The 26,115-nt window shown below is 47.6% G+C and overlaps 1 protein-coding gene across 5 annotated transcripts in view; it reads left to right on the top strand.

The window, feature by feature from the left end:
• The window catches only part of LOC140393975 (transmembrane protein 263-like), a 59,654-nt gene that overhangs the window by 21,385 nt on the left and 12,154 nt on the right, over nucleotides 1-26,115 (top strand). Inside the window, exon 2 of one of the 5 annotated variants that reach the window (XM_072480681.1) lies at nucleotides 3,970-4,128. The exons of 3 other annotated variants lie outside the window; for them this stretch is intronic. In XM_072480681.1, the coding sequence (XP_072336782.1) occupies nucleotides 4,061-4,128 (68 nt within the window). In that variant the 5' untranslated portion in view covers nucleotides 3,970-4,060. Of the gene's footprint in view, nucleotides 1-3,969; nucleotides 4,129-6,053; nucleotides 6,333-26,115 lie in introns of all 5 variants that reach the window. One more of the 5 variants, XM_072480685.1, reaches the window with a different exon arrangement.

Below are 26,115 nucleotides of genomic sequence, written 5' to 3'. Positions count from 1 at the left end.
ATTGGCCTCCAAATATCTTTCAATACACCCCCGCACCTGCCCGCACACCCCCTCATCCGCCAACAGTCCCACATCGAGGCGCCACAGCGGGCGCTGGTCCCTCTCCTCCCCCAACTCCAGCTCCACCCAATGCGGGGCATGGTCCGAGATGGCTATGACCGCATATTCCGTTCCCTCCACTTTCAGGAATAGCGCCCGACTCAAAATGAAAAAATTTATCCGGGAGTAGGCTCTATGGATGTGGGAAAAGAAGGAAAATTCCCTGGCCAGGGGCCTGACAAACCTCCATGGATCCACTCCCCCCAACTGGTTCATAAACCCCCTGAGCACCTTGGCCGCAGCCGGCCTCTTACCCGTCCTGGACTTAGAACTGTCCAATGCTGGGTCCAGCACCGTGTTGAAGTCCGTCCGTCCGTGTGTGTGTCCCCCCCCCCCCCCCCCCGTACGTTCCCCCCCCCCCCCCCCATTATCAAGCTTCCTACCTCCAGATCCAGAATCCGACCTAGCATGCGTTTCATAAATCCGGCATCATCCCAGTTCGGGGCATATGCATTCACCAGTACCACCTGCACCCCCTGCAACCTACTGCTCACCATCACATATCGACCTCCATTATCCGCTACAATAGTCATTGCCTCAAACGACACCCGCTTCCCCACCAGTATTGCAACCCCTCTGTTCTTCGCATCCAGCCCTGAATGAAAGACCTGCCCTACCCTTCCTTTCTCAGCCTAACCTGATCTGCCACCTTCAGATGTGTCTCCTGGAGCATAACCACGTCTGCCTTCAGTCCCTTTAAGTGCGCGAACACCCGGGCCCTCGTGACCGGCCCGTTCAGGCCCCTCACATTCCAAGTTATCAGTCGGATCGGGGGGGCTACTCGCCTTCCCCCTCCCTGCCGACTAGCATCTCCTTTTCCAGGCCAGCCACGTGCCCGCGTCTCCCGCACCCTCCAAACCCCAGGAGGCGGACCCCCGTCCCGACTACCTCTCCTACTTCCAGCTCCCTTTTGGCCAATGTAACAGCAACCCAGTTTCCCCCCTCCCCCCCCCCCGCTAGATCCTCATCTAGCCATTTTGCTCCCCCCCATGACACTCCCGTAAGTCAGCTGACTTCTGCTGACCCCGGCCTCTCCCGCCATTCCATCGACCCCCCCCCCCCAGTGTGAGAATCCCCCAGCCCTTGGCAGTCAGTGTGCATTCCTCTCCAGCAGCCACCCCCCCCCCCCGCCCCATCCTTTCCTAACGTGGAAAAAAGTCCGTGCTTTCCTGAGCCGGCCCCGCCCCCTCTGGCGCAGCTCCTTTTTGCGGCCTTACCCCAACTCCCCATCCCCGGGCCTCCACCCCCCCTCTTCTGTGGGGCCCTGCCCCTCCAACACTGACGCCCACACTCTCCCACAGCCCCCACATCAAATCCATTCACCCACCCCCACCCAGCACCAAAACAAAAAGAACATTCCCCAAACGCAGTAAACACCGTAAACATCCCCCCCACAACAAACACTCAATTTGAGTCCAACTTTTCAGTCTGTATAAAGTTCCATGCCTCATCAGGCGTTTCAAAATAGTGGTGCCGATCTTGGAACGTGACCCACAATCGCGCTGGCTGCAGCATCCCGAACTTCACCCCCTTCCGATGGAGCACCGCTTTAACCCGGTTGAAACCAGCCCCCTTCTTAGCCACCCCCACACTCCAGTCCTGATAAATTCAGATCTCCGTGTTCTCCCAGCTGCTGCTCCGCTCTTTTTTTGCCCATCTCAGGACACACTCTCTGTCCATAAAGCTGTGTAACCTCACCACTACAGCCCTTGGCGGCTCGTTGGCTTTGGGTCTCCTTGCCAGGACCCGATGAGCCCCATCCAGCTCCAGGGGCCTCGGGAAAGCTCCCGCGCCCATCAGCGAATTGAGCATCGTGCTCATATATACCCCGGCATCGGGACCCTCCACTCCTTCAGGGAGACCCAGAATCCGAAGATTCTCCTCCTCGACCTATTCTCCAGGTCCTCGAATTTTTCCGCCCAACTCTTGTGCAGCGTCTCGTGTGCCTCCACCTTCACCGCCAGGCCCAAGATCTCGTCCTCGTTCTCTGAAGCTTTTTGCCGCACCTCCCGGATCGCCACCCCTTGGGCCTTCTGGGTCTCCACAAGCTTCTCAATCGCCGCCTTCATTGGCGCCAGCATTTCTGTCCTCAGCTCCTCAAAGCAGCGTTTAAGAAACTCCTGCTGCTCCTGCGACCACCGCTCACGCTGCTTGGTCTCTACCCGCCGCCATCTTGTTTTTCCTCCCTCGCCCTTTTTGCTGCACCAGGATCACTTTTTTAACCGCTCCACTCCTGGTCCAATCCATATAATGTCGGCGGGTCCTTGCTGTCACCTTCCCACACTGGAAGCCGTCAAATAATTTCCGTTGGGGCCCCTCTGAAGAGCCCAAAAGTCCATTCCCGGCGGGAGCTGTCGAACGTGCGACCTACCTAGACATAGCTGCAACCGGAAGTCTACCCTGGAATCCTATTTCTTCTGCACTCTCTCCAATGCCTTCTCTCTCCAGGAGCCAGCTATTTCGGAGAATTGTGGGAATGGGAGGAGATTACAAGAGATAGGGAGGGTCAAGGCCGTGGAAGTATTTGACAAAGTGGATTAGGTGCAAATTAAGACAGGTAATATAGATTTGGATGGCCTGACGTTTACAGACGGTAAATGGAGGGTCAGAGTGTTATTGGGAGAGATGTGAGCAGGCTGAGGTTACTGAGGGAATGTTTGTTTGAACATTATGACTCAGTTTCCATTTCTGCCTCTGCCTGAGGTCACCTTGCAGTTGTCTGGTTATAATGATCGTGCAACCTTCTGACTCTGCCTGGACAGCCCAATGTTTCGCATAACAAACATGCTTGGAATTGCGTGTACTTAAATCCTGCAGCAAGATCTGAGCTTTATTCTTTTCCATTCTGGAGCAGCCCAAAACAAGTACCAAGCAGCATTTCGGAACTCTCACCAACTTCCCCTGAACACCATCCTGCCACCCCCCTCCCTCCAAGCCACCACACTCTGAAGCCCTCACGCTGAAGCGATTTTTCTTTGCGGATGTCGCTTTTATGGCTTGTGTCTTGTTCTCTCCACTTTGCTGAAGGGGCCACGCTTGCTCAGGTGATGGCCTATGTTGACTGCTAGTCTTATAATTCCCCCAAAACTTTACTCTGTGTGAGCGCATACCGCAAACAGCCGAAATGCTGAACCTCCATTTCTTTTCCTCAAGGTGTCTTCACACATTCAAGATTTTCTTTCTGAAATACATTTCATCCTGATTCCTTCATAGGCCAATGCTATACATGGGAGTGCGAAAATATTTTTATCGTCTGGTGTTTCTGCTTGAAGACCCACTTGTGTTTCTGGGATGCTTTTTATACCCTTTTTAACAAAAAACAGCACAAGAATACAATTGGTACAGTACAGCACAATCATTTCATTGCACAGTTGAATCATCTAACCTAAGAAGCGGCACGGTGGTGCAGTGGTTAACCATGCTGCCTACGGTGCCGAGGACCTGGGTTTGATCCTGGCCCCGGGTCACTGTCCGTGTGGAGTTTGCACATTCTCCCCGTGTCTACATGGGCCTCACCCCCACATCCCAAAGATGTGCAGGGTAGGTGAATTGGCCAAGCTAAATTGCCCCTTAGTTGGAAAAAAAAATAATTGGGTACTCTAAATTTTTTTAAAAATCATATAATCTAGAGCTTCGACATAAGAAAAGAGTAAAAGGGTTGAGAAGAAAGGAAAATACGAGGAGACGGGCACACACCCCAGTACAGTATATTATTAGGGACAGTACTGCATATTCTATGCAAAGCCTTGTAGAAGTAAATCACCATGGAACCTCGATATTTTGGAATAAGCCCGACCTAGATCAAAGAATACAAGTTAGAAATTTCATTTGGAATACACTCCATAGTAATTTTGTGCTAATTTTGTACAGGTGATTTTTCATTGACCCAAGAATATGAAGTATGTTTCCGTGCTGCAAATGATAGAATATTATACAATCTTTTCTCATTATTACCAACTGTATGTTTACCTGGAGGCTCCAAACTCAACACAGGCTCCACCTTCAATGTCATATCAAAAGTTTTCCAGCGTAAGTACCTGACCAATATTTTATTTTTATTTTGACACAAGGCCAACCACAGTGAGTATGGCCACCTGTTACAAATTTACATTTTTGGCACATGGAGATATAGCAGGGTCCTCTTATGCTTTAAACTTGGTGTAATATGCAAACGATGTAGAATTTCGAGTTGAATCGCCTCCACTCACTTACTGACAGAAATTTCATTTGCATTCTCCCAGAAACCCCCCCAGATCTCTTCATTAATATTCACCGCAGGATCTCTTCCCAAATCCGCTGTACCTCGTGCATATTCGTATTGGTTCTGGAACATGTCATAAATTTACGAATTAATTATTTTGGATCCGTGAACAGTCATATTTTTTCTACCGGGGAGACACTGGGATTAAGAAGCCAGGTTGTTTTATTAAGAATAAAGTCTACAAGTTGTAAAAAATAGTATGTCTGGGGATATCACATTGCTGACAAAGTTGGTCAAAAGAAAATAAGGAAGCTCTTGGCAACAAATCCACCAATCTTGAGTAGTCTCTCACTCCAGGGGCGGGATTCTCCGCAATCGGCGCGATGTCCGCCGACCGGCGCCAAAAACGGCGCGAATCAGTCCAGCATCGCGCCGCCCCAAAGGTGCGGAATTCTCAGCATCCTGAGGGGCCGAGCCCTCACCTTGAGGGGCTAGGCCCGCGCCGGACTGATTTCCACCCTGCCAGCTGGCGGGAAAGGCCTTCGGTGCCCCGCCAGCTGGCGCGGAAATGACTTTGCCGTGCGGCGCATGCACGGGAGCGTCAGCGGCCGCTCACGGCATCCCCGCACATGCGCAGTGGAGGGGGTCTCTTCTGCCTCCGCCATAGTGGAGACCATGGCGAAGGCGGAAGGAAAAGAGTGCCCTCACGGCACAGGCCCGCCCGTGGATCGGTGGGCCCCGATCGCGGGCCAGGCCACCGTGGGGGCACCCCCCCGGGGCCAGATCGCCCCCCCCCCCCCCCAGGACCCCGGAGCCCGCCCGCACCGCCTTGTCCCGCTGGTAAGAGAGGTGGTTTCATTCTCGCCAGCGGGACAGGCATTCCAGCAGCGGGACTTCGGCCCATCGCGGGCCAGAGAATCGCCGGGGGGGGCCCGCCAACTGGCGCGGCGCGATTCCCACCCCTGTCAAATATCCGGTGCCAGAGAACTCGGCAACCGGCGGGGGCGGGATTCACGCCAGCCCCCGGCGATGCTCAGACCAGGCGGGGGGTCGGAGAGTCCCGCCCCAGGTGTCAGAACCTTTCTTTTTGAAGAATAAAGGGTTATGGTGTTCGGGCAGGAAAGTGGAGCTGAGTCCACAAACGATCAGCCATGATCTCATTGAATGGAGGAGCAGGCTCGAAGGGCCAGATGGCCTACTCCTGCTCCAAGTTCTTATGTTCTTATGTAACCCTGGTAGACCCGGAGGGAAGTCAGGATTTCCCTGTGTAGCAGTGAGAGCAGAAGTTAAGATATATCTTCCCTCCAAATCATGTACCAACTTACAACCTCTCAAGCATATTAATAATTTTTGGATTCTCACATTTGTCTGGCACTGTTGTAAAATCTCAAGAAACAAAAGTATTTGTGAAGGATATTTTGACTGACGAGCCTCCATTTCAAGCCAAATGGAAGTCGTCCTTTCTTATCTATTCCCATATAAATCTCAGATGAGAGGCTAGCTGATATAATTTTATATTAGGCACACCAAGGTCCTCTTTTGATTTTGGAAGTTGCAATTTGGCCAGTTTAAAGCAAGGTCTCTTTTTGTTCCATATAAAGGAGCTAAACCCCCGATGGATTTTCATCATAACTTGAGCCGAACGTAGAATTGACACCTTCTTCAGCCATTACTCACTAACTAGTATGATTGTCCACTTAAGCAACACCTGTTGCGGGTCCTGGCTGATGAACCCTATCCTATCCTATCCTAGGCTGATGAATCCTATCCTAGAGCTGCACGTTTGACCACACAACTTGGCAGGTGTTTCTGGGAGACGTGTACGGTCCCTGGACCACCTAACCTGCACATCTTTGGACTGTGGGAGGAAACAGGGACACCCAGAAGAAACCCACGCAGACACGGGGAGAAAGTGCAAACTCCACAGTCACTCAAGGTCAGAATTGAACTGGGTTCCTGGCACTGTGAGGTAGCTGTGCCAACCACCAAGCCACCATGGGATGCCCTCATTAGATCTACACTGAAAACTGCTGTAAGTGCTTCTGTTCATTTAATGAAATAATCTCGTGCAAACTTTACTAATGTATAAAATAAATAGTTCCACTCCACCGGATCAAATGCTTTCTCTGCATCCAATGAGAAACAACAAGCTATCGCCTGTTTTTGAGAAACATGAATGTTATTTAATAATCTTCTGACATTGTTACATGAATTGGGTCTTTTATAAACCCAGCCTGAGGGCGGCATGGTGGTACAGTGGTTTGATCCCGGTCCCGGGTCACTGTCCGTGTGGAGTTTGCACATTCTCCCCGTGTCTGCGTGGGTCTCGCCCCACAACCCAAAGATGTGCAGTGTAGGTGGACTGGCCACACTAAATTGCCCCTTAATTGGAAAAGTTAAATAAATAAATAAATAAACCCAGTCTCATCACCCAGGTTAATTAAAGGAAGTTTTATTTCCAGACCGAACACCAGTATTTTAGAAAGTAATTTCAGACCTACATTTAAAAGTGAGGCTGGTCTATAGGACGCACAGTCTTCCAAACTTTTACCTGTCTTCAATATTAAGGAATATTTACCTCTCTAAGAGACTGAGGTAGCTGTTGTACTTCAAATGAATGGTTATATATGCCACTCAAAGGTTCTATTAGTGTATCCTTATAAAATTCACTTCCAAAACCATCAGGTCCCAGAACCTTAACAGATTGAAGACCCTTCAATGCCGCTAAGTTAAGGTTGATCTTTGTACTTCAGAAATAGTTGAGAGTTCAAAAAAAGGAGAAAAATCGCTTCATATGTATTAATGCATCTTCAGATTGATTTGTTTTATATAAACTGACATAACTTTTAAATGCCTTCTTAATATCCTCAATCTTAACCTTCCCTTAACCATCCTTTGAATCAAATAGAAAATAAATAGTCCGAGAGTTGGCTTTCTTCCTTGTAAGGAGAGCTCAGTATCCAATTGGTTTGTTTCCAAATTCATATCGTTTTTGTTCTGCAAATTTTATATTCCTCTCAGTACATTGAGTGGAAAGCAAACCCCAGACTATTTGAACTGCAGTTATATCTTTCAACAACAAGTGGTTAGGATTTTTAACCTATTCACTTTTTTTTACGCACGTTTCATTTCTAACTGACGCTGTCGCTCCACTTTATATTGGTCATATAGAAAATGACCAATCCTCCTGCAAAAGCCTCAAGTACTCCCACAGGATTGAGGAGCTGACTTCTGAATGATAACTGACTGAATACAAAAGGCCAAATTTGGATTTAAAATAAGAAATGAAATGCTGATCTTTCAGCAGAGATGTGTTAAATCTCCATAATCTAGATTGTAGATATGTTCCAATGAGTGAAAGATCCAGGAAGACAGGAGCATTATCCATGTAGCAGTAAACCACTTGAGTGTAAATTTTTTTTGGCATAAAAAATAATCAATTCTGGTATCACACTGGTGGGGGAAGGGGGGGGGGGGTGGGCAGAGAAGAAGATGAACTCTTTGTCCTCAGGATATAATGTTCCCCAAACATACAAATATCCCAATTCATCGCATACAGACACTGGTGCCTTCGCCTAGGTGAATTCCTAATTATAGGGAGCTTGCCAATCAAAGAATTTAGGTTGCAGTTGGAATCCCTCCGATAAATGAAGTTGTCGTTGCTATTTCAGCAAAATCCATAAAGGCGACAGTTATGAAGTCAGGATAATAATTTGGAGAACCATAAATATTCATGATCAAAACACTTTCCCCATGCTGTATTCCTTTGATAATCACATATAGAGTCATAGAATCTTAACAGGCCCTTCGGCCCAACTTGCCCATGCTGCTCAGTTTTTACCACAAAGCTAGTCCCAATTGCCCGCATTTGGCCCATTACCCTCTATACCCATCGTACCCGTAAAACTGTCTAAATGCTTTTTAAAAGACAAATTTGTACCCCCCTCTACTACTGCCTCTGGCAGCTCTTTCCAGACTTTCACCACCCTCTGTGTGAAACAAATTGCCCCTCTGGTCTCTTTTGTATCTCTCTCCTCTCTTACCTTAAATCTATGCCCTCTAGTTTTAGACTCCCCTACCTTTGGGAAAAGATGTTGACTATCTACCTTATCTATCTTCCCCCTTTAACCCTTGTGCAGTTCTCCAGTCTAAATGGCAGGTTTTTATTCAGCAAAATCGTGACTAGTCAAAAATGAGGCAGAAACCATTTGCCTGACTCAATCCCGCTTCAATTTCAGATGCTCTTTGTCATCCAAATGAGTCTTGTGTATCAGAGGGTGTATCAACTTCCTTTTTGAGGAACGGTAGAATCTTTTTTCTTTTAATAGGATGATATATCAGCTGTACATTCCAGGAGCAAATTTTCAATGTAGCCCCTGTCATTACATATTCAGTAATAAAGAATGTAGGATATCGCTAAAAAGAAAGTTGGCCATTTTACACTTGAGTGTGTGGAGACCCACCTGCCGCATCCCCAGTTACCCGAGAAGCGACATATTAAATTATCTTTTTCTAACAAATTTACCTTGCAAGAATGCCAGTAACCTACTAATGATTCTCTTATCCAAAAAAACTCCACAAAAACCATCTTATATAACTGAACAAACAATCTTAAACAGAAGGTTTTCCTCACCAAATGTGAGACTTTGTTTAATTACCCAAACATGCATTCCATATTTACATGGAGCCTGTCTCTTCAAGAAAGAAAAGTCAAAATGTAATGTAAAGAGAATGAGGCTCCATCGCTGCAATCTCACCTCGCCTATTGAAACCGAAGTCCCGCTTGATGCCCACCATTAGCGGCACTCCTAATTAACATAATAAGAGAGAAGGAAACGGGACGAGTGGGCTGAGGTATGGAGCTCTTTCAGAGGGTCGGCGCGGACTCGATGAGGTGAATGGCCTCCTTCTGCACTGTAGGGATTCTATGGATCTATGGCTATGTACGAGTCCCAGCATTTCTTTTCTTTTCCAATTAAGGGGCAATTTAGCATGGCCAATCCACCTAACCTGGACATCTTTGGGTTGTGGGGGTAAAACCCACGTAAATACAGGGAGAATGTACAAAACCCACACGGACAGTGACCCAGGGCCGGGATTCGAACCCAGGTCCTCAGCGCCGCAGCCCCAGTGCTATCCATTGCGCCACATGTCGCCCAGCATTTCTTAAATACCAGATGCATTGTATTGTACAGTTTACTAGTCCATTCCTGTCAGAATAATAAATACAAATACCCAAAAAAATAACAAGGGATAAAGTCCAAACTTTACAATCAACTGCAGTCTGTTTATAATGTCGTTCAGTTGAGGCACCTGAATTATTGCCTCCCACAGAGCTCACGAAAGCCATGGCTTTAGTCGGGGTATCGAATGTTTGTGTCGAGTTATTGAGTGCCCACCCTCAGTATGGTTGGATATGGCAGGGTGTACTGTACTTTCATGGCCTTCAATTGTTTTCTGACTTTGTCAAAATCCTTCCGTCTTTGTTGTACCACTGCTGAATAAAAAGAGATCTATATTCTTGATAGAAAGAGATCCTCGATCCATCAAAGTATAAAGTCCCATTACGTCTGGCTGCCTCCATCACGTTTTGATGATCTTCAAAGTTGTGGAAACGCATTATGGGCCGGGGTCATGATTATCCCTGGGCCCCAGAGCAAGTGAGCGATGTGCCCAGCTTTCATTTCTATGTTAAAGAGTGGTAGTCAGCTCTCAAAGAATTTAACGGAGAGCTTGCCCTCAGCTCCCTCTTGTAAACTGATAATCTGAACATTTTCCTCTGGCCTCAGTTCTCTAAATCCTCTTGATGGTCCAACATTGTGAGCAGCTGTTTTTTGGTAGACTGTAAACGGGCCTCTGCCAAGGAAGTTGGGATTTCCACAGTCCGAATGCTCTCCTCAGCTTCATCAAGCCTTTTCCTGGTATTCTGCAGTTTTGAAGCATGGGCACTGCTCAGATCCCAGACCAGAACCCAACGTTTTACAATTTGTAAAACTGTGAGGAAATGTTACTGCACCACAGGGGTGATAACGCTGGCCAATAGGTATCTTTTATGTTGAAACAAACTTTAATTTGAACACGGAACTAACCATGTGAGCAATAAAGTAATAGCTTCACAGTGAACAGTTACAACAGTTTTCAAGTAAAAGAGCCAAACCCTTAGCTTCCTAAACCTGCCATCAAATGCCAATTAAGCAAACCAATATATTTCAAATACCACTCCTGAATAAAGTTAACAACCAGGGTCTTGCTTTCCTACATGCAGAATCTTTAGAGAGAGAACTTTTCAAGACCAAACTAAAACACCTCTGTTCAGATTAGAGTTCTAGGACCAACTGACTTCTCAGACAGACCTGGCTCCTCCCATTAACTACATCATCCGTACCCAAAGCACAAGGCATTATTTTGTCTCCTCTTACAAGATGTATCTTGACTCGGTTAGCCATGACCAAACACAATATCCCATATACATTATCTACACACAGGGGTCCTTTAAACGTAAACAATATTCCATTTGTTAGCCATCTGTAAACCAGTAAATGGGTCTCAAGATTTATTAACAGAGCACCTCACCTGAATCAATGCTTACCTTATTTCTATGACACCTTAATCACCATTCCAGCAGTCATACTGTCTGCATGCATCTTTTTTTTTTAAATATATTTTATTCAAGATTTTTTGGCCAAACATAACAGTACGTAGTGTTTCTTTTAAACAACAATAAAGCAATATAAATAACAGTGGCCAGTTTTAAACAAATAAATAAATAATATATGAACAGAAACAAAAACCAAACTAAATGGCAACTGCCTGGTCAAAAATAAATACTCTCCAAAGATACAATCCAACAGTCCAATATACATTACCTAAAACAAGTGCCTATACATATACAATAACATTCCTGAGAGTCCGTCCGATTCCTCCCCCCCTCCCTCTTCTCTTCCCCCCCCCCCCCTCCCCCCCCCTGGGTTGCTGCTGTTGTCTTCTTCTTTTCCATTCCCTCTATCTTTCTGTGAGGTAGTCGACGAACGGTTGCCACCGCCTGGTGAACCCTTGAGCCGAACCCCTTAATACGAACTTAATCCGTTCTAACTTTATAAACCCTGCCATGTCGTTTATCCAGGTCTCCACACCCGGGGGTTTGGCTTCCTTCCACATTAACAATATCCTGCGCCGGGCTACTAGAGACGCAAAGGCCAAAACATCAGCCTCTTTCGCCTCCTGCACGCCCGGCTCTTCTGCAACCCCAAATATAGCCAACCCCCAGCTTGGTTCGACCTGGACCCCCACCACCTTCGAAAGCACCTTTGCCACCCCCACCCAAAACCCCTGTAGTGCCGGGCATGACCAGAACATGTGGGTGTGATTCGCTGGGCCTCTTGAGCATCTCGCACACCTATCCTCTACCCCAAAAAATTTACTAAGCCGTGCTCCGGTCATATGCGCCCTGTGTAACACCTTAAATTGTATCAGGCTTAGCCTGGCACACGAGGACGATGAGTTTACCCTACGTAGGGCATCAGCCCACAGCCCCTCCTCAGTCTCCTCCCCCAGCTCTTCCTCCCATTTCCCTTTCAGCTCATCTACCATGATCTCCCCCTCGTCCCTCATTTCCCTATATATGTCCGACACCTTACCATCCCCCACCCATGTCTCTGAGATCACTCTATCCTGCACCTCCTGCGTCGGGAGCTGCGGGAATTCCCTCACCTGTTGCCTCGCAAAAGCCCTCAGTTGCATATACCGAAATGCATTCCCTTGGGGCAACCCATATTTTTCCGTCAGCGCTCCCAGACTCGCAAACGTCCCATCTACGAACAGATCTCTCAATTGTGCTACCCCTGCTCTTTGCCATGCTCCAAATCCTCCATCCATTCTCCCCGGAACAAACCTATGGTTATTTCTTATCGGGGACCGCACCGAGGCTCCCGCCTTTCCCCTATGCCGTCTCCACTGCCCCCAAATTTTCAATGTAGCCACCACCACCGGGCTTGTGGTGTATTTCTTCGGTGAGAACGGCAGCGGCGCCGTCACCATAGCTTGTAGGCTAGTCCCACTGCAGGACGCCCTCTCCAATCTCTTCCACGCCGCTCCCTCCTCATCTCCCATCCACTTACACACCATTGAAATATTGGCGGCCCAGTAGTACTCACTTAGGCTTGGTAGTGCCATCCCCCCCCTGTCCCTACTACGCTGCAAAAATCCCCTCCTCACTCTCGGGGTCTTCCCGGCCCACACAAAACTCATAATACTCTTTTCGATTCTTTTGAAAAAAGCCTTCGTGACCACCACCGGGAGGCACTGAAACACAAAAAGGAATCTCGGGAGGACCACCATTTTAACCGCCTGCACCCTCCATGCCAGTGACAGGGACACCATGTCCCATTTCTTAAAGTCCTCCTCCATCTGTTCCACCAACCGCGTTAAATTAAGCCTATGTAATGTACCCCAATTCTTGGCTATCTGGATCCCCAAATACCGAAAGTCCCTTGTTACCTTCCTCAACGGTAAATCCTCTATTTCTCTGCTCTGCTCCCCTGGATGCACCACAAACAACTCACTTTTCCCCATGTTCAATTTATACCCTGAAAAATCCCCAAACTCCCCAAGTATCCGCATTATCTCTGGCATCCCCTCTGCCGGGTCCGCCACATATAGCAACAAATCATCCGCATACAGAGATACCCGGTGTTCTTCTCCTCCCCTGAGTACTCCCCTCCACTTCCTGGGACCCCTCAATGCTATGGCCAGGGCCTCAATCGCCAGTGCAAACAATAACGGGGACAGAGGACATCCCTGCCTCGTCCCTCTATGGAGCCGAAAATAATCAGACCCCCGTCCATTCGTGACCACGCTCGCCATCGGGGCCCTATACAGCAACTGTACCCATCTGATATACCCATCTCCAAAGCCAAATCTCCTCAGCACCTCCCACAAATAATCCCACTCCACTCTATCAAATGCTTTCTCGACATCCATTGCCACCACTATCTCCGCTTCCCCCTCTGGTGGGGGCATCATCATTACCCCTAGCAGCCTCCGTATATTTGTATTCAGCTGTCTCCCCTTCACAAACCCAGTTTGGTCCTCATGAACCACCCCCAGGACACAATCCTCTATCCTCGTTGCCATTACCTTGGCCAGAATCTTAGCGTCCACATTCAGGAGGGAAATAGGCCTATAGGACCCGCATTGCAGCGGGTCTTTTTCCTTCTTTAGGAGGAGCGATATCGTTGCCTCTGACATAGTCGGGGGCAGCTGCCCCCTTTCCCTCGCCTCATTAAAGGTTCTCATCAGTAGCGGGGCCAGCAAGTCCATATATTTCCTATAGAATTCAACTGGGAATCCGTCTGGTCCCGGGGCCTTCCCCGCCTGCATGCTCCCAATCCCTTTCACTACTTCCTCCGTCTCAATCTGTGCTCCCAGTCCCGCCCTCTCCTGCTCCTCCACCTTAGGAAATTCCAGCTGATCCAGAAAGCACATCATTCTCTCCTTCCCATCTGGGGGCTGAGCTTCATATAATCTTTCATAAAATGCCTTGAACACTCCATTCACTCTCTCTGCTCCCCGCTCCATCTCTCCCTCCTCATCTCTCACCCCCCCCTATCTCCCTCGCTGCTCCCCTTTTCCTCAATTGGTGGGCCAGCAACCTGCTCACCTTCTCCCCATATTCGTACTGTACACCCTGTGCCTTCCTCCATTGTGCCTCTGCATTACCCGTAGTCAACAAGTCAAATTCTACATGTAGCCTTTGCCTTTCCCTGTACAGTCCCTCCTCCGGTGCCTCCGCATATTGTCTGTCCACCCTCAGAAGTTCTTTCAACAACCGCTCCCTTTCCCTACCCTCCTGCTTTCCTTTATGTGCCCTAATAGATATCAGCTCCCCTCTAACCACTGCCTTCAGCGCCTCCCAGACCACTCCCACCTGAACCTCCCCATTATCATTGAGTTCCAAGTACCTTTCAATACACCCCCTCACCCTTAAACACACCCCCTCATCTGCCAATAATCCCATGTCCATTCTCCAGGGTGGACGCTGTTCTTTTTCCTCCCCTATCTCCAGGTCCACCCAATGTGGAGCGTGATCCGAAATAGCTATAGCCGTGTACTCCGTCCCCGTCACTTTCGGGATCAGTGCCCTTCCCAAAACAAAAAAGTCTATCCGTGAATAAACTTTGTGGACATAGGAGAAAAACGAAAACTCCTTACTCCTAGGTCTACTAAATCTCCAGGGGTCTACTCCTCCCATCTGCTCCATAAAGTCCTTAAGCACCCTAGCTGCAGCCGGCCTCCTTCCGGTCCTGGACCTCGATCTGTCCAGCCCTGGGTCCAGCACCGTGTTAAAATCTCCACCCATTACCAACTTCCCCACCTCTAGGTCCGGGATACGTCCTAACATACGCCTCATAAAGTTGGCGTCATCCCAGTTCGGGGCATATACGTTCACTAAGACCACCGCCTCCCCTTGCAATTTGCCACTCACCATCACATATCTGCCCCCACTATCCGCCACTATGGTCTTTGCCTCAAACATTACCCGCTTCCCCACTAGTATAGCCACCCCCCTGTTTTTTGCGTCTAGCCCCGAATGAAACACCTGCCCCACCCATCCTTTGCGTAGTCTGACCTGGTCTATCAGTTTCAGATGCGTCTCCTGCAGCATAACCACATCTGCCTTAAGTTTCTTTAGGTGTGCGAGTACCCGTGCCCTCTTTATCGGCCCGTTCAGCCCTCTCACATTCCACGTGATCAGCCGGGTTGGGGGGCTCTTTACCCCCCCCCCCCCTTGTCGACTAGCCATCTCCTTTTTCAATCCAGCTCCTCACCCGGTTCCCACGTAGCCGTATCTCCCCCCAACGGTGCCCTCCCGCCCCGACCACCCCACCCCATACCAGCTCCCCCTTCTCCCCAGCAACAGCAACCCAGTTAACCCCCCCTCCCACCCCCCCCGCTAGATCCCCCACTAGCGTAGTTACACCCCCCATGTTGCTCCCAGAAGTCACCAAACTCTGGCCGACCTCGGCTTCCCCCCGTGACCTCGGCTCCCACTGTTCAAGGCCCCCTCCTTCCTGCTTCCCTGTTCCCGCCATGATTACCATAGCGCGTTGTGCCTCGTGCATCTCTGTCTTCACCACCAGGCCCTGTATGTCGTCCTCATTCTCAGCAGCCTTTGCCTTCACGACCCGAAGCTCCTGCTCCTGGGTCTTTTGCTCCTCCTTTAGCCCTTCAATCGCCTGTAATATCGGGGCCAGCAGCTCCTTCTTCAGCTCCTTTTTAAGTTCTTCCACGCAACACCGCAGGAACTCTTGTTGGTCAGGGCTCCATATTAAACTGCCTCCTTCCGACGCCATCTTGCTTTGTGCCTGCCTTCCTGGCCGCTGCTCTAGAGGATCCACCGCAATCCGGCCACTTTCCTCTCCTTTTTCCATCCGTGTCCAGGGGGCATTCCCTTCTGGTTTACCGCACAGTGTTTTTAGCCGTTAAAATTGCCGTTGGGGCTCCTATTAAGAGCCCAAAAGTCCTTTCCACCGGGAGCTGCCGAAACGTGCGACTTAGCTGGTCATCGCCGCACCCGGAAGTCGTCTGCATGCATCTTAACCCAGGGCTTAGTAATGCTGCAAAAAATATAAAATATGACAATTTCTTACATTTATCACAGGCACTGATGTTTTGCGCAAATGGACTGAGTCTCTCATCAATGGCCTTGATGATATCAGCAGATATCCGTCCTAATGCCTTTGAAAGTGTTGAATGAAAAGCTGTCCCAGTTGCCAAGTCACCCATGTTGAAGAACAATTACCTTTCCAGTTGCCTCCAGCTGACCTTTCTTGTCAGTGGTTTTCTGCATTTCTTAGCATTTAGACAGTGGAATTCGGCCAAAAGTCCTCCAGGGACATAATATGCAGTTTTCACTAAGTTAACTGGAAGTGAGCTGTGTTTCTCTTCACCTTTGGCTGTTTCAAAAAAAAAAAACTGTACAAAGAAATGTACAGCACAGAAACAGGGCCTCAGGCCCTCCAAGGCTGCGCCGACCATGCTGCCCGTCTAACCTAAAACCTTCTACACTTCCTGGGTCTGTATCCCTCTATTCCCATCCTATTCATGTATTTGTCAAGACACCCCTTAAACGTCACTATCGTACCTGCTTACACCACCTCCTCCGGCAGCGAGTTCCAAACACCCACTACCCTCTGTGTAAAAAAAACTTCCCTCGTACATCTACTCTAAGCTTTGCCCTCGCACCTTAAACCTATGTCCCCGAGTAATTGACTCTTTCATCCTGAGAAAGAACTTCTGACTATCCACTCTGTCCATGCCCTTCATAATTTTGTAGACTTCTATCAGGTCGCCCCTCAATTACTGTTGTTCCAGTGAGAACAAAGTTTGTCCAACCTCTCTTCATATCTAATGCCCTCCATATCAGGCAACATCCTGGTAATCCTCTTCTCTACCCTCTCCAAAGCCTCCACATCCTTCTGGTAGTGTGGCGACCAGAATTGAACACTATTCCAAGTGTGGCTAAGGTTCTATACAGCTGCAGCATGACTTGCCAATTTTTATACTCATGGCCCCGGCCAATGAGGGCAAGCATGACACATGTTTTCTTGATTACCTTCTCCACCTGCGGTGCCACTTTCAGTGACATGTGGACCTGTACACTCAGATCCCTCTGCCTGTCAACACTCTTAAGGGTTCTGCCATTTGCTCTATATTTCCCACTATATTATTGCAAAATGCACAACGTCACATTTGTCCGGATTAAACGCCATCTGCCATCTCTCCGCCCAAGTCTCCAACCGATCTATATTCTGCTGTATCCTCTTGACAGCCCTCATCGCTCTCCGCAATTCCACCAACCTTTGTGTCTTACTAATCAGACCTGTTAAACTTTTGTTCAAATCATTTATAAATACTACAAACAGCAAAGGTCCCAGCACAGATCCCTGCGGAACACCATTAGTCACAGCCCTCCATTCTGAAAAGCACCCTTCCACTGCGACCCTGTCTTCTATGACAGACAGTTCTGTATCCAGCTTGCCAGCTCACCTCTGATTCCGTATGGTTTCACCTTCTGTACCAGCCTGCCATGTGGGACCTTGTAATAACGGTCAAGCTCGACACTGGTGCAAGGGCCAACCTCATCAACCTGTCTGATGTTTAAAAAAAAAGCTGCAAAGTCGGCCGAGGAATAGTTGCTGAAACGGTACTATTAACAGATCATAATGGCAACAAAATCTCATTGGGAGCATGTCGGTACATCAAGCTCAAGGTACAAGCTGAAATTTTCTGGTGATGGTGTACCACGAGTCCTTCATTGGAGTTGAGGCGTGTGAGTAGCCAAACCTCTTCTGATGAGTCTTCAGTGCAGACAATGCTGCAACAGGCTCTCATCCCTCAGGAGAATCCATATTGAACGATTTCCCTGAGATTTTCCAAGGATTTGGTACCATACAGGTAAGTTTCAGTTGAAGGAAGATGCGAAACCTGTGATTCATGCACCGAGACGTGTCCCAGTGCCACTAAGGGATAAACTAAAGGCATAGTTCGAGAGAATGACTACCTTGGGTGTCATTAAACATATTGAAGCCCCTACAGACTGGGTTAATTCCATGGTCTGTGTAAAGAGGCAGAATAGGGATCCAAGAATCTGCATGGATCCGGAGGATTTGAATCCCAATATTAAAAGGGAACACTACCAATACCAAAAAAGGAGGAGATAACATGTGAAATGGCAGGAGCAACCCGTGTCAGAAAATTGGATGCGTCACGAGGCTCCTGGCAATTGAAGCTATAGATAAAGAAAGCACCAAAATGTGCACATTCAGCACACCCTGCGGGAGGTATTGTTTTTTACGAATGCCATTTGGCATCATCTCGGCTTCAGAGATTTTCATCATGCCATATAATTGAAGGAATCCCGGGGGTCCGTGTGTATGTAGATGACACTATTATTTGGGGGTTGACTCGGGAGGAACATGCTGAGCGTCTGATAAGGATCCTAAAGAGTATCTGAAAAACGGTCTGAAATTAAACAGGGCGAAATGTCAAGTCCATAAGACCACAAGACATAGGAGCAGAATTAACAGAGTCTGCTCCGCCATTCAATCATGGCTGATATTTTCTCATCCCCATTCTCCTGTCTTCTCCCTATAACCCCTAATCCCCTTATTAATCAAGAACCTATCTATCTCTGTCTTAAAGCCATTCAATGATTTGGCCCCCACAGCCTTCTGTGGCAAAGAGTTCCACCGATTCACAACCCTCTGACTGAAAAATTCCTCCTCATCTCTGTTTTAAAGGATCGTCCCTTTATTCTGAGATTGTGACCTTTGATTTTAGTTTTTCCTACAAGTGGAAACATCCTCACCACGTCCACTGTATCCAGGCCTCGCAGTATCCTGTAAGTTTCAATAGGATCCCCCTCATCCTTCTAAACTCCCAACAAGTACAGACCCAGAGTCCTTAACCGTTCCTCATGCAACAAGCTCTTCATTCCATGGGTCAATCTTGTGAATATCCTCTTGACCCTTTCCAAGGCCAGTACATCCTTCCTTAGTTGCGGGGGACATGGTATCACCATCCTAGGAGACGAGCTGTCTGCACAAGGGGTTCAGCCTGATAAAAAAGGCATTTTAAGAATTCTCGGCATGATACATTTTGTGGGCAAGTTCATCTGCAAGATGGCAGCCAAAACAACGCATCTGAGGGAGACCATAAAGAAGAATGCAGCATCCCAGTGGTCCAGCAAGCACGAACTAGAGTAGCAGGCACTGCAGGCTTCGCTTACCAGGGCGCCAGTGCTTATGTTTTGTGACCCAACCAGGAGTACAAAAATCTCAACCAATGCATCACAGGATGGTTTAGGGGCGGTCCTGCTCCAGCGGAATCTGGAAGGAGACTGGCTGCCAGCCAATGGCGTATACTTCCCGGGCGATTTCTGACACTGAATGACGATACGCACATTTTGAAAAAGAGTGTCTTGGGCTCATTAATGGGCTGACAAAGTTCCATTATTATATGTATGGGCTTCCAAACTTCATTGTGGAGACTGACCACAGTCCACTGGTCGCCATCATAAAAACAAATCTTATGAGATGTCGCCGAGATGGCAACAAATGTTTATGAAGTTGCGGCGATACGATTTTGAATTGGTGTACATGCCGGGTAAACATCTCATCCTGGCTGACACACTTTCCAGAGCTGCGGGCACTGAGGAACCAACCCAGTTGGATGAGGACGTACAAGTCGATGTAAACATGGTGACAGAGTCTCTGCCAGTCTCTGACGACAAGTCAAAGGTCACTGGAGAAGAAACTAATGCTGCAGAAAGTACATCAATGAAGGATGGCCCAAAGGATCATGTTCGGGTTTCTGGAACATTCGAGCAGAATTAAGTGACGTTAATGGATTTCTGTTGCGAAATCAGCAGATCGTGATTGCACAGATACTGCAGCTAATGATCCTCATCAAGTTACATGAAGGGAACTAAGGGATGGAAAAGTGCAAGAGGAGAGCCAGGGAGGCAGTCTATTGGCCTGGTATCAACCGGGACATTGAGCTGATGGTGGAGAACTGTGAAACATGCCAAATATTTCAGCGCAAGCAGAACAAGGAACTATGCAGATAGGCGATACAGTCACCACGCCATGTCAGAAGGTTAGCATGGACCTTGTCCATTTCAGTGGAAAGGAGTACTTTCTGGTCATAGACTTTTTCTCGAACTACCCGGAGATAGCGCAGCAAGGAAATTTCTGTGTGACACGACGTTCCGGATGTGGTCATGAGCGATAATGGTCCTTGCTTTGACTGTTATGGAATTTGCACGACAGTATGATTTCTGGCATGTTACTTCCAGGCCGCATTACCCTCCATCAAATGGCAAGGCTGAAAAGGGAGTCCATGTTGTCAAACGACTCTTGACGAGTCTTGCGCTCCTCAGCTATCGCTCAGCACCGCTACTCAATGGCCTCTTGTCTGCTCAACTGTTAATGAACCGGCATCTACGCACAACTCTACCTCATCTTCTTAATGGGCCCGTGAACCACTCGTTAGCGGGACAATTGGCCATCAGAAAAAGAAGCAGAAGGGGTTCTATGACCAGTCTGCCAAAAGGCTTCAGCCTCTGCAGCCAGAGGATACGGTGAGAGTAGAAGGCTACAATGGATGGTCTCAACAGGCAAAGGTACTGCGACCAGCAGGTCCAAACTCATATCTGGTTTGACGGATGAAGGTTTTGTTTTGAGATGGAATAGAAGAGCTTTACCCAAAGTACGGCAACCATTTGTGATGAAACCACCTGAGCAAGATTACAACAGTCCTGAAACATCTCAAGAAAACACGGAACCAACACAAGAGGATGAAACGTTGACATCAAAATCAAACGCCAAATATTAAAGTACATGAAGAATCTGTGCCAGTCCAGCAAACTCTTAAGAAGATCCACAAGAATACGGTGCAAGCCAGAAAGACAGAACTTGTAACAGACTGTGAAATAAAACAAAAGATATCTGAACATGTATATATTTATGCATATCATGATGAAATGTAAGAAGTAATTTCATGCTTGTAAATATCTTTCTTTTACAAAGGAAAGAGGATCTGATAATTAATTATTGTCACAAGTAGGCTTCAATGAAGTTACTGTGAATAGCCCCTAGTCGCCAAATTCGGCACTTGTTCGGGGAGGCTGGAACTGGAATTGAACCCACGCTGCTGGTCTTGTTCTGCATTACAAGCCAGCTGTCTTAGCCCACTGTGCTAAATGAGCCCCTAATATGCAAAATGTAAGTTTGTACATAATGTTATGCATGACCTCCGACCACTAGGTGGCATTGTAACCCCATCACGTCACCATGTGATTTGGGAATTGATCGTGCTGGGAGACCGATGTATTTGCAGGAGTTCCATGAGAGTTGTTTGGTGTTAGTTGTTTGTTAATTTACCCTAGTTATCTTATCACAAAGTTTGTTCCTTAATAAATTATTTTAAACTACTTGTTCTGCAGAACATGCCAATACCTTCAAATATCTGCCCCAATCTTGATTCTTCAATTCCTGCCTAATATTGTTATAATTAGCCTTCCCCAGTTTAGCACCTTCACTGAGGACGATTCTTGTCTTTATTCAACAGTAACTTAAAACTTACTGAATTATGGTCACTTTTCCCGAAATGCTCCCCTACTGAAACTGCTGGGCTCATTCCCCAATACCAGGTCCAGTATGGCGCCTTCCCTAGTTGGACTGTTTACATACTGGATTCACCTGAGGAAGGAGCTGTGCTCTGAAAGCTAGTGATTCGAAACAAACCTGTTGGACTTTAACCTGATGTTGTAAGACTTCTTACTGTACATATTGTTTCAAGAAGCCCTCCTGGATTCTCCTCACAAACTCTGCCCCATCCAAGCCTCTAGCACTAAATGAGTCCCAGTCAATATAGGGGAAGTTAAAATCACTCACCACAACAACCCTATTGCTTTTACACCTTTCCAAAATCTACCTACATACCTGCTCCTCTATTTCCCGCTGGCTGTTGGGAGGTCTGCAGTTAAACCCCCAACATTGACTGCACCCTTCCTATTCCTGAGCTCTGAACACATTGCCTCGCTGTCTGAACCCTCTTGAGGTGTCCTCCCGCAGTACAGCTGTGATATTCTTCTTAACCGTTTGTGCAACTCCTTTTACATCCCCCTCTATCCTGCCTGAAACATTTAAATCCTGGAACGCTTAGCTGCCAAGTCTCTGTGGTGGCAAGGATGTAATTTAAAGAAGGATTTTCAATTTATATCTGGATTAAACTGGAGTCTAAAATTATTCTGAATAATGCTGTCTTGTTTTTTTTATTCTAAGTTTAGCTAACAGCTGTAATTCAGGGTTAAGCAGGAGAACATGCTCGTGCTCTAAGGTGCTGGCCTGTGAGATTTGTGTTGCTATATATTCTCGGCCCATAAAGCTTGGATTAATTTTATTTTATTTTTTCATGTATGTCGTAGGCTAGGCCATCCCTAATTGCCCACAAGGTGGTGGTGAACCACCAGTCCATGTGGTGTAGGTACACCCACAGTGCTGTTAGGGAGTGAGTTCCAGGATTTTGACCCAGCGACGCTGAAGGAATGGTGATATATTTCCAAGTCAGGGTGGTGTGTAGCTTGGAGGGGAACCTCCAGCTGGTGGTGTTCCCATATATCTGCTGTCCTTGTCCTTCTAGATGGTAACATTTGCAGGTTTGGAAGGCTGCCACTGTGCTTTGGTGGCGGAGGGAGTGGATGTTTAAGGTGCTGGATGGGGTGCCAATCAAGCAAGATGATGATGGAACTGCAATCATCCAGACAAGTGGAGAGAGTTCTACCACACTCCTTTTAGATGGTGGACATGTTTTGGGGAGTCAGGAGGTGAGTTATTCTCCCTAGAATTTGCAGTCTCCGACCTGATCTCATAGCCACAGTATTTATATGGTTAGTCCAGTTTAGTTTCTGGTCAGTGAGGAGCCCCACAATGTTGATGGTGGGGTTATTCAGTGATCCATAGAATCCCTACAGTGCAGAAGGAGGCCATTCAGCCCATCGTGTCTGCACCAGCCCTCTGGAAGAGCACTTTATCTCGGCCCTAACCAAACAAAACCCGCATATCTTTAGACACTGAGGGGCAATTTATCATGGCCAATCCACCTGACCTGCACTTGTTTGGACTGAGGGGAAAGCAGAACACCCAGAGGAAACCCACACAGACGCAGGAAGAATGTGCAAACTCCACACCGAGGCCGCAATCGAACCCTGCCACTATAAGGCAGCAGTGCTAACCACTGTGCCACCATGTCACCATGATAATTTACTGAATAGCAAGCGTTCATTGTTCGCTTCTCTTTTTGAAGATGGTTCTCGCTTCGCACTTGTATGGCACGAATATTATTTGCCACTTATTAGCATAAGCCTAAATGTTGTCCGGGTCTCACTTCATATAGGGACAGACAGCGTCAACACCTGAGGCGCTGTAAATGGTGCTGAACATTGTGCAACCATCGGTGAACATCCCCAGTTCCTACCTTATATTGGAGGGAAGGTCATTGATGAAGCAGCTGAAGGTGGCTGGGCCTAGGCCGCTACCCTGAGGAACTGCTGCAGTGACGTCCGGGGACTGAGGTGATTGGCCTCCAACAACCAGAAGCACCTTCCTTTGTTCACTGCGCAGTGTTGTTTGACTTGGATTGCCTTGCCTACATGCTGCCCCTCTACACATCACCAAAAACACACCAGGTTCCACAGATACATTGGCATTACCCAACTCTACTTCACCATCACCATGCGTGAACCACTTGATTTACTGGATTATCATAGAATTTACAGTGCAGAAGGAGGCCATTCGGCCCATCGAGTCTGCACCGGCTCTTGGAAAGAGCACCCTACCCAAGGTCAACACCGCCACCCTATCCCCATAACCCAGTAACCCCACCCAACACTAAGGGCAATTTTGGACACTCAGGGCAATTTATCATGGCCAATCCACCTAACCTGCACATCTTTGGACTGTGGGAGGAAACCGGAGCACCCGGAGGAAACCCACGCACACACGGGGAGGATGTGCAGACTCCGCACAGACAGTGACCCAAGCTGGAATCGAACCTGGGACCCTGGAGCTGTGAAGCAACTGTGCTATCCACAATGCTACCGTGCTGCCCCTGAGTTGCAAATTTCTCCAATTATACATCGATAAGACTGAAGCCCTCTTTCCTCAAGTCCTCTTGCTATTGATTCCATTCCGTTTGCAATCTTAGTGTATTCCTTAGCATGAGGACTCGGGGGCACAGATTTAAGGCATTTGGAAATGGTACAGATGAAATTGGAGGAAAAACCGCAATAAGTGGTAATGGTCTAGAACTGGCTGCTGATCAGGGTGGTGGAATCAGAAATGATCACTGACAGCAAAAGGAAATTAAGATAGGCAGTGGACAGGAGGAAAACAAACTTGTAGAACTATGGTGATATGGAATGGAGCTGACTAGTTTGGTTTACAGAGACATGGACATAATGGGGTGAACGGCCTCCTCCTGTGCCGTAAGGACTCTGTGACTCAATGCTAATTTGACCTGAGCTGAGTACCTGACCCCACACCATCTCCATCACCAAGACGATCTACTCATTAGGACCTCCTATCTCTGTCCCTTCCTCAACTCTTCTCCCGTTGAAACCCTCATTCATACATGGCTACCTCCAGACTCAACTATTCCAGTGCTCTCAGTTCTGGCTAATGTCTCATCCTCAATAACCTGAACTCATCCAAAACTCTGCTACCCATTCCTAACTTGCACCAGGTCTCATTCACCGATTAGCCCTGTGCCCGCTGACCTGCATTGGCTTCTGATCGAGAGAATCTAAAACTCTTGCACGCATCCTTGAGTTTAAATCCCCCCCCCCCATGGCCTAAGGCTGCCAACTGTGATTAACTGTATTTCTGGAGGTTTCACCACATAACTTGCCCCCCCCCCTGTGCTCCCGTCATTATTATGCCAACACATTTGTCCTTGTGGCCTACTGCCTTCCTACACCAATTAGAAAATAAAGGGACTTATTATTCAATTGGATGATGCTTGACTGTCAGCCAAATGGCCCCCCCCCCTCCCCCATCTTCAATATATTTATATCTGGTAAAGAGAAAAGTTGAAAGAAGATGGTAAAAAGAACAGTCTTTATTCATGTCTTGATGATATTTCTGCAGAATCGCAGTGTCCTGGAGATTGATCTTCAATTCCTGGAGACTCCAGGCCAATCCTGGAAGGTTGGTAACCCTACCATGACCTCCCATCTCCCTATCTCTATCACACTACGCCTGTCTGAGAGCATTGTGTTCCTCCAGTTCTAGTAATCTTCATCCAGCCATTGCCATGCTTACTGCCAAGGCCCTATCCACTGGATCTCCACCCGAATCTCTCATCTCAAGACCTCTCTTAAAACTTGCCAAGATTTTAGTCACCTGACCTCATTTTTTGACTCCATGTCAGACTTTGTTTGATTACACTCCCAGGCAGCAGCCGCGATACTTTAGTACATCAGCAGCAAGCATTGCAGTGTTATTATACAGTGTGTGGGAGCTGAGAATTGGGTTGACATGTAAATCACTTGCAGTGTCAGACTGTGACCTCCAGCTCTGCACTGTATTTACACAGTTGAATGTCCTCCAACACAAGTGTCTCAGGATAGTGTTCAGTTCTACCGCTCAGAACTTTTCATGATTAAGCATAAGCTCTGACCGCAGACTGAAATGCCAGCGGTATTGTGGTGTTTGATGATGTGGTGCACTGAATATTGTGGCTCTGTTTTCACAGTTGAAAAGTCAGTGGGTAAAAACGAGACAACACACATTTTCATTTCTTTAACGGGATCACCTTTCTGATGAACTGTTCACTTGGAGGCATGTCAGGATTCCAGGATAGATTGCAACACAGCTTTGCCATGTTTTGTTATCACTAGGGTGCCAGGCAAGGTTCAGGAGTTCCTGTTCCACGGGTTTGATGGCTACAGATAAAAGGTGGCCTTTGAGTTCAGTTAATTGTGAGACTGCTGATTAAAAAATGGTAATCAGGACAGTTTCCTACCTCTGTAACCGAGAGCTTGTTGAATCACAGGTTGCATGTCATGTCTTCTCAAAAGCTGGATAAACACAACAGCTGTCACTCTCTGACAAAACTGGTTAATGTTTCATCCTTCACCAGAAAAGGTATTTGGTACATATGAGAGAATGACTGAAGCATAAAGTGAGTGAGGCATAGAGTGGCAGGGGATAGGAACATAGCCTGCTCTGCCATTCAATAAGACCATGTCTGAT

Source organism: Scyliorhinus torazame, chromosome 17, assembly GCF_047496885.1.
Source record: "Scyliorhinus torazame isolate Kashiwa2021f chromosome 17, sScyTor2.1, whole genome shotgun sequence".
NCBI classification, from domain to species: Eukaryota; Metazoa; Chordata; class Chondrichthyes; order Carcharhiniformes; family Scyliorhinidae; genus Scyliorhinus; species Scyliorhinus torazame.
Note: the sequence above shows the minus strand (reverse complement) of the source record. Positions and strands in the feature narration are given on the sequence as shown.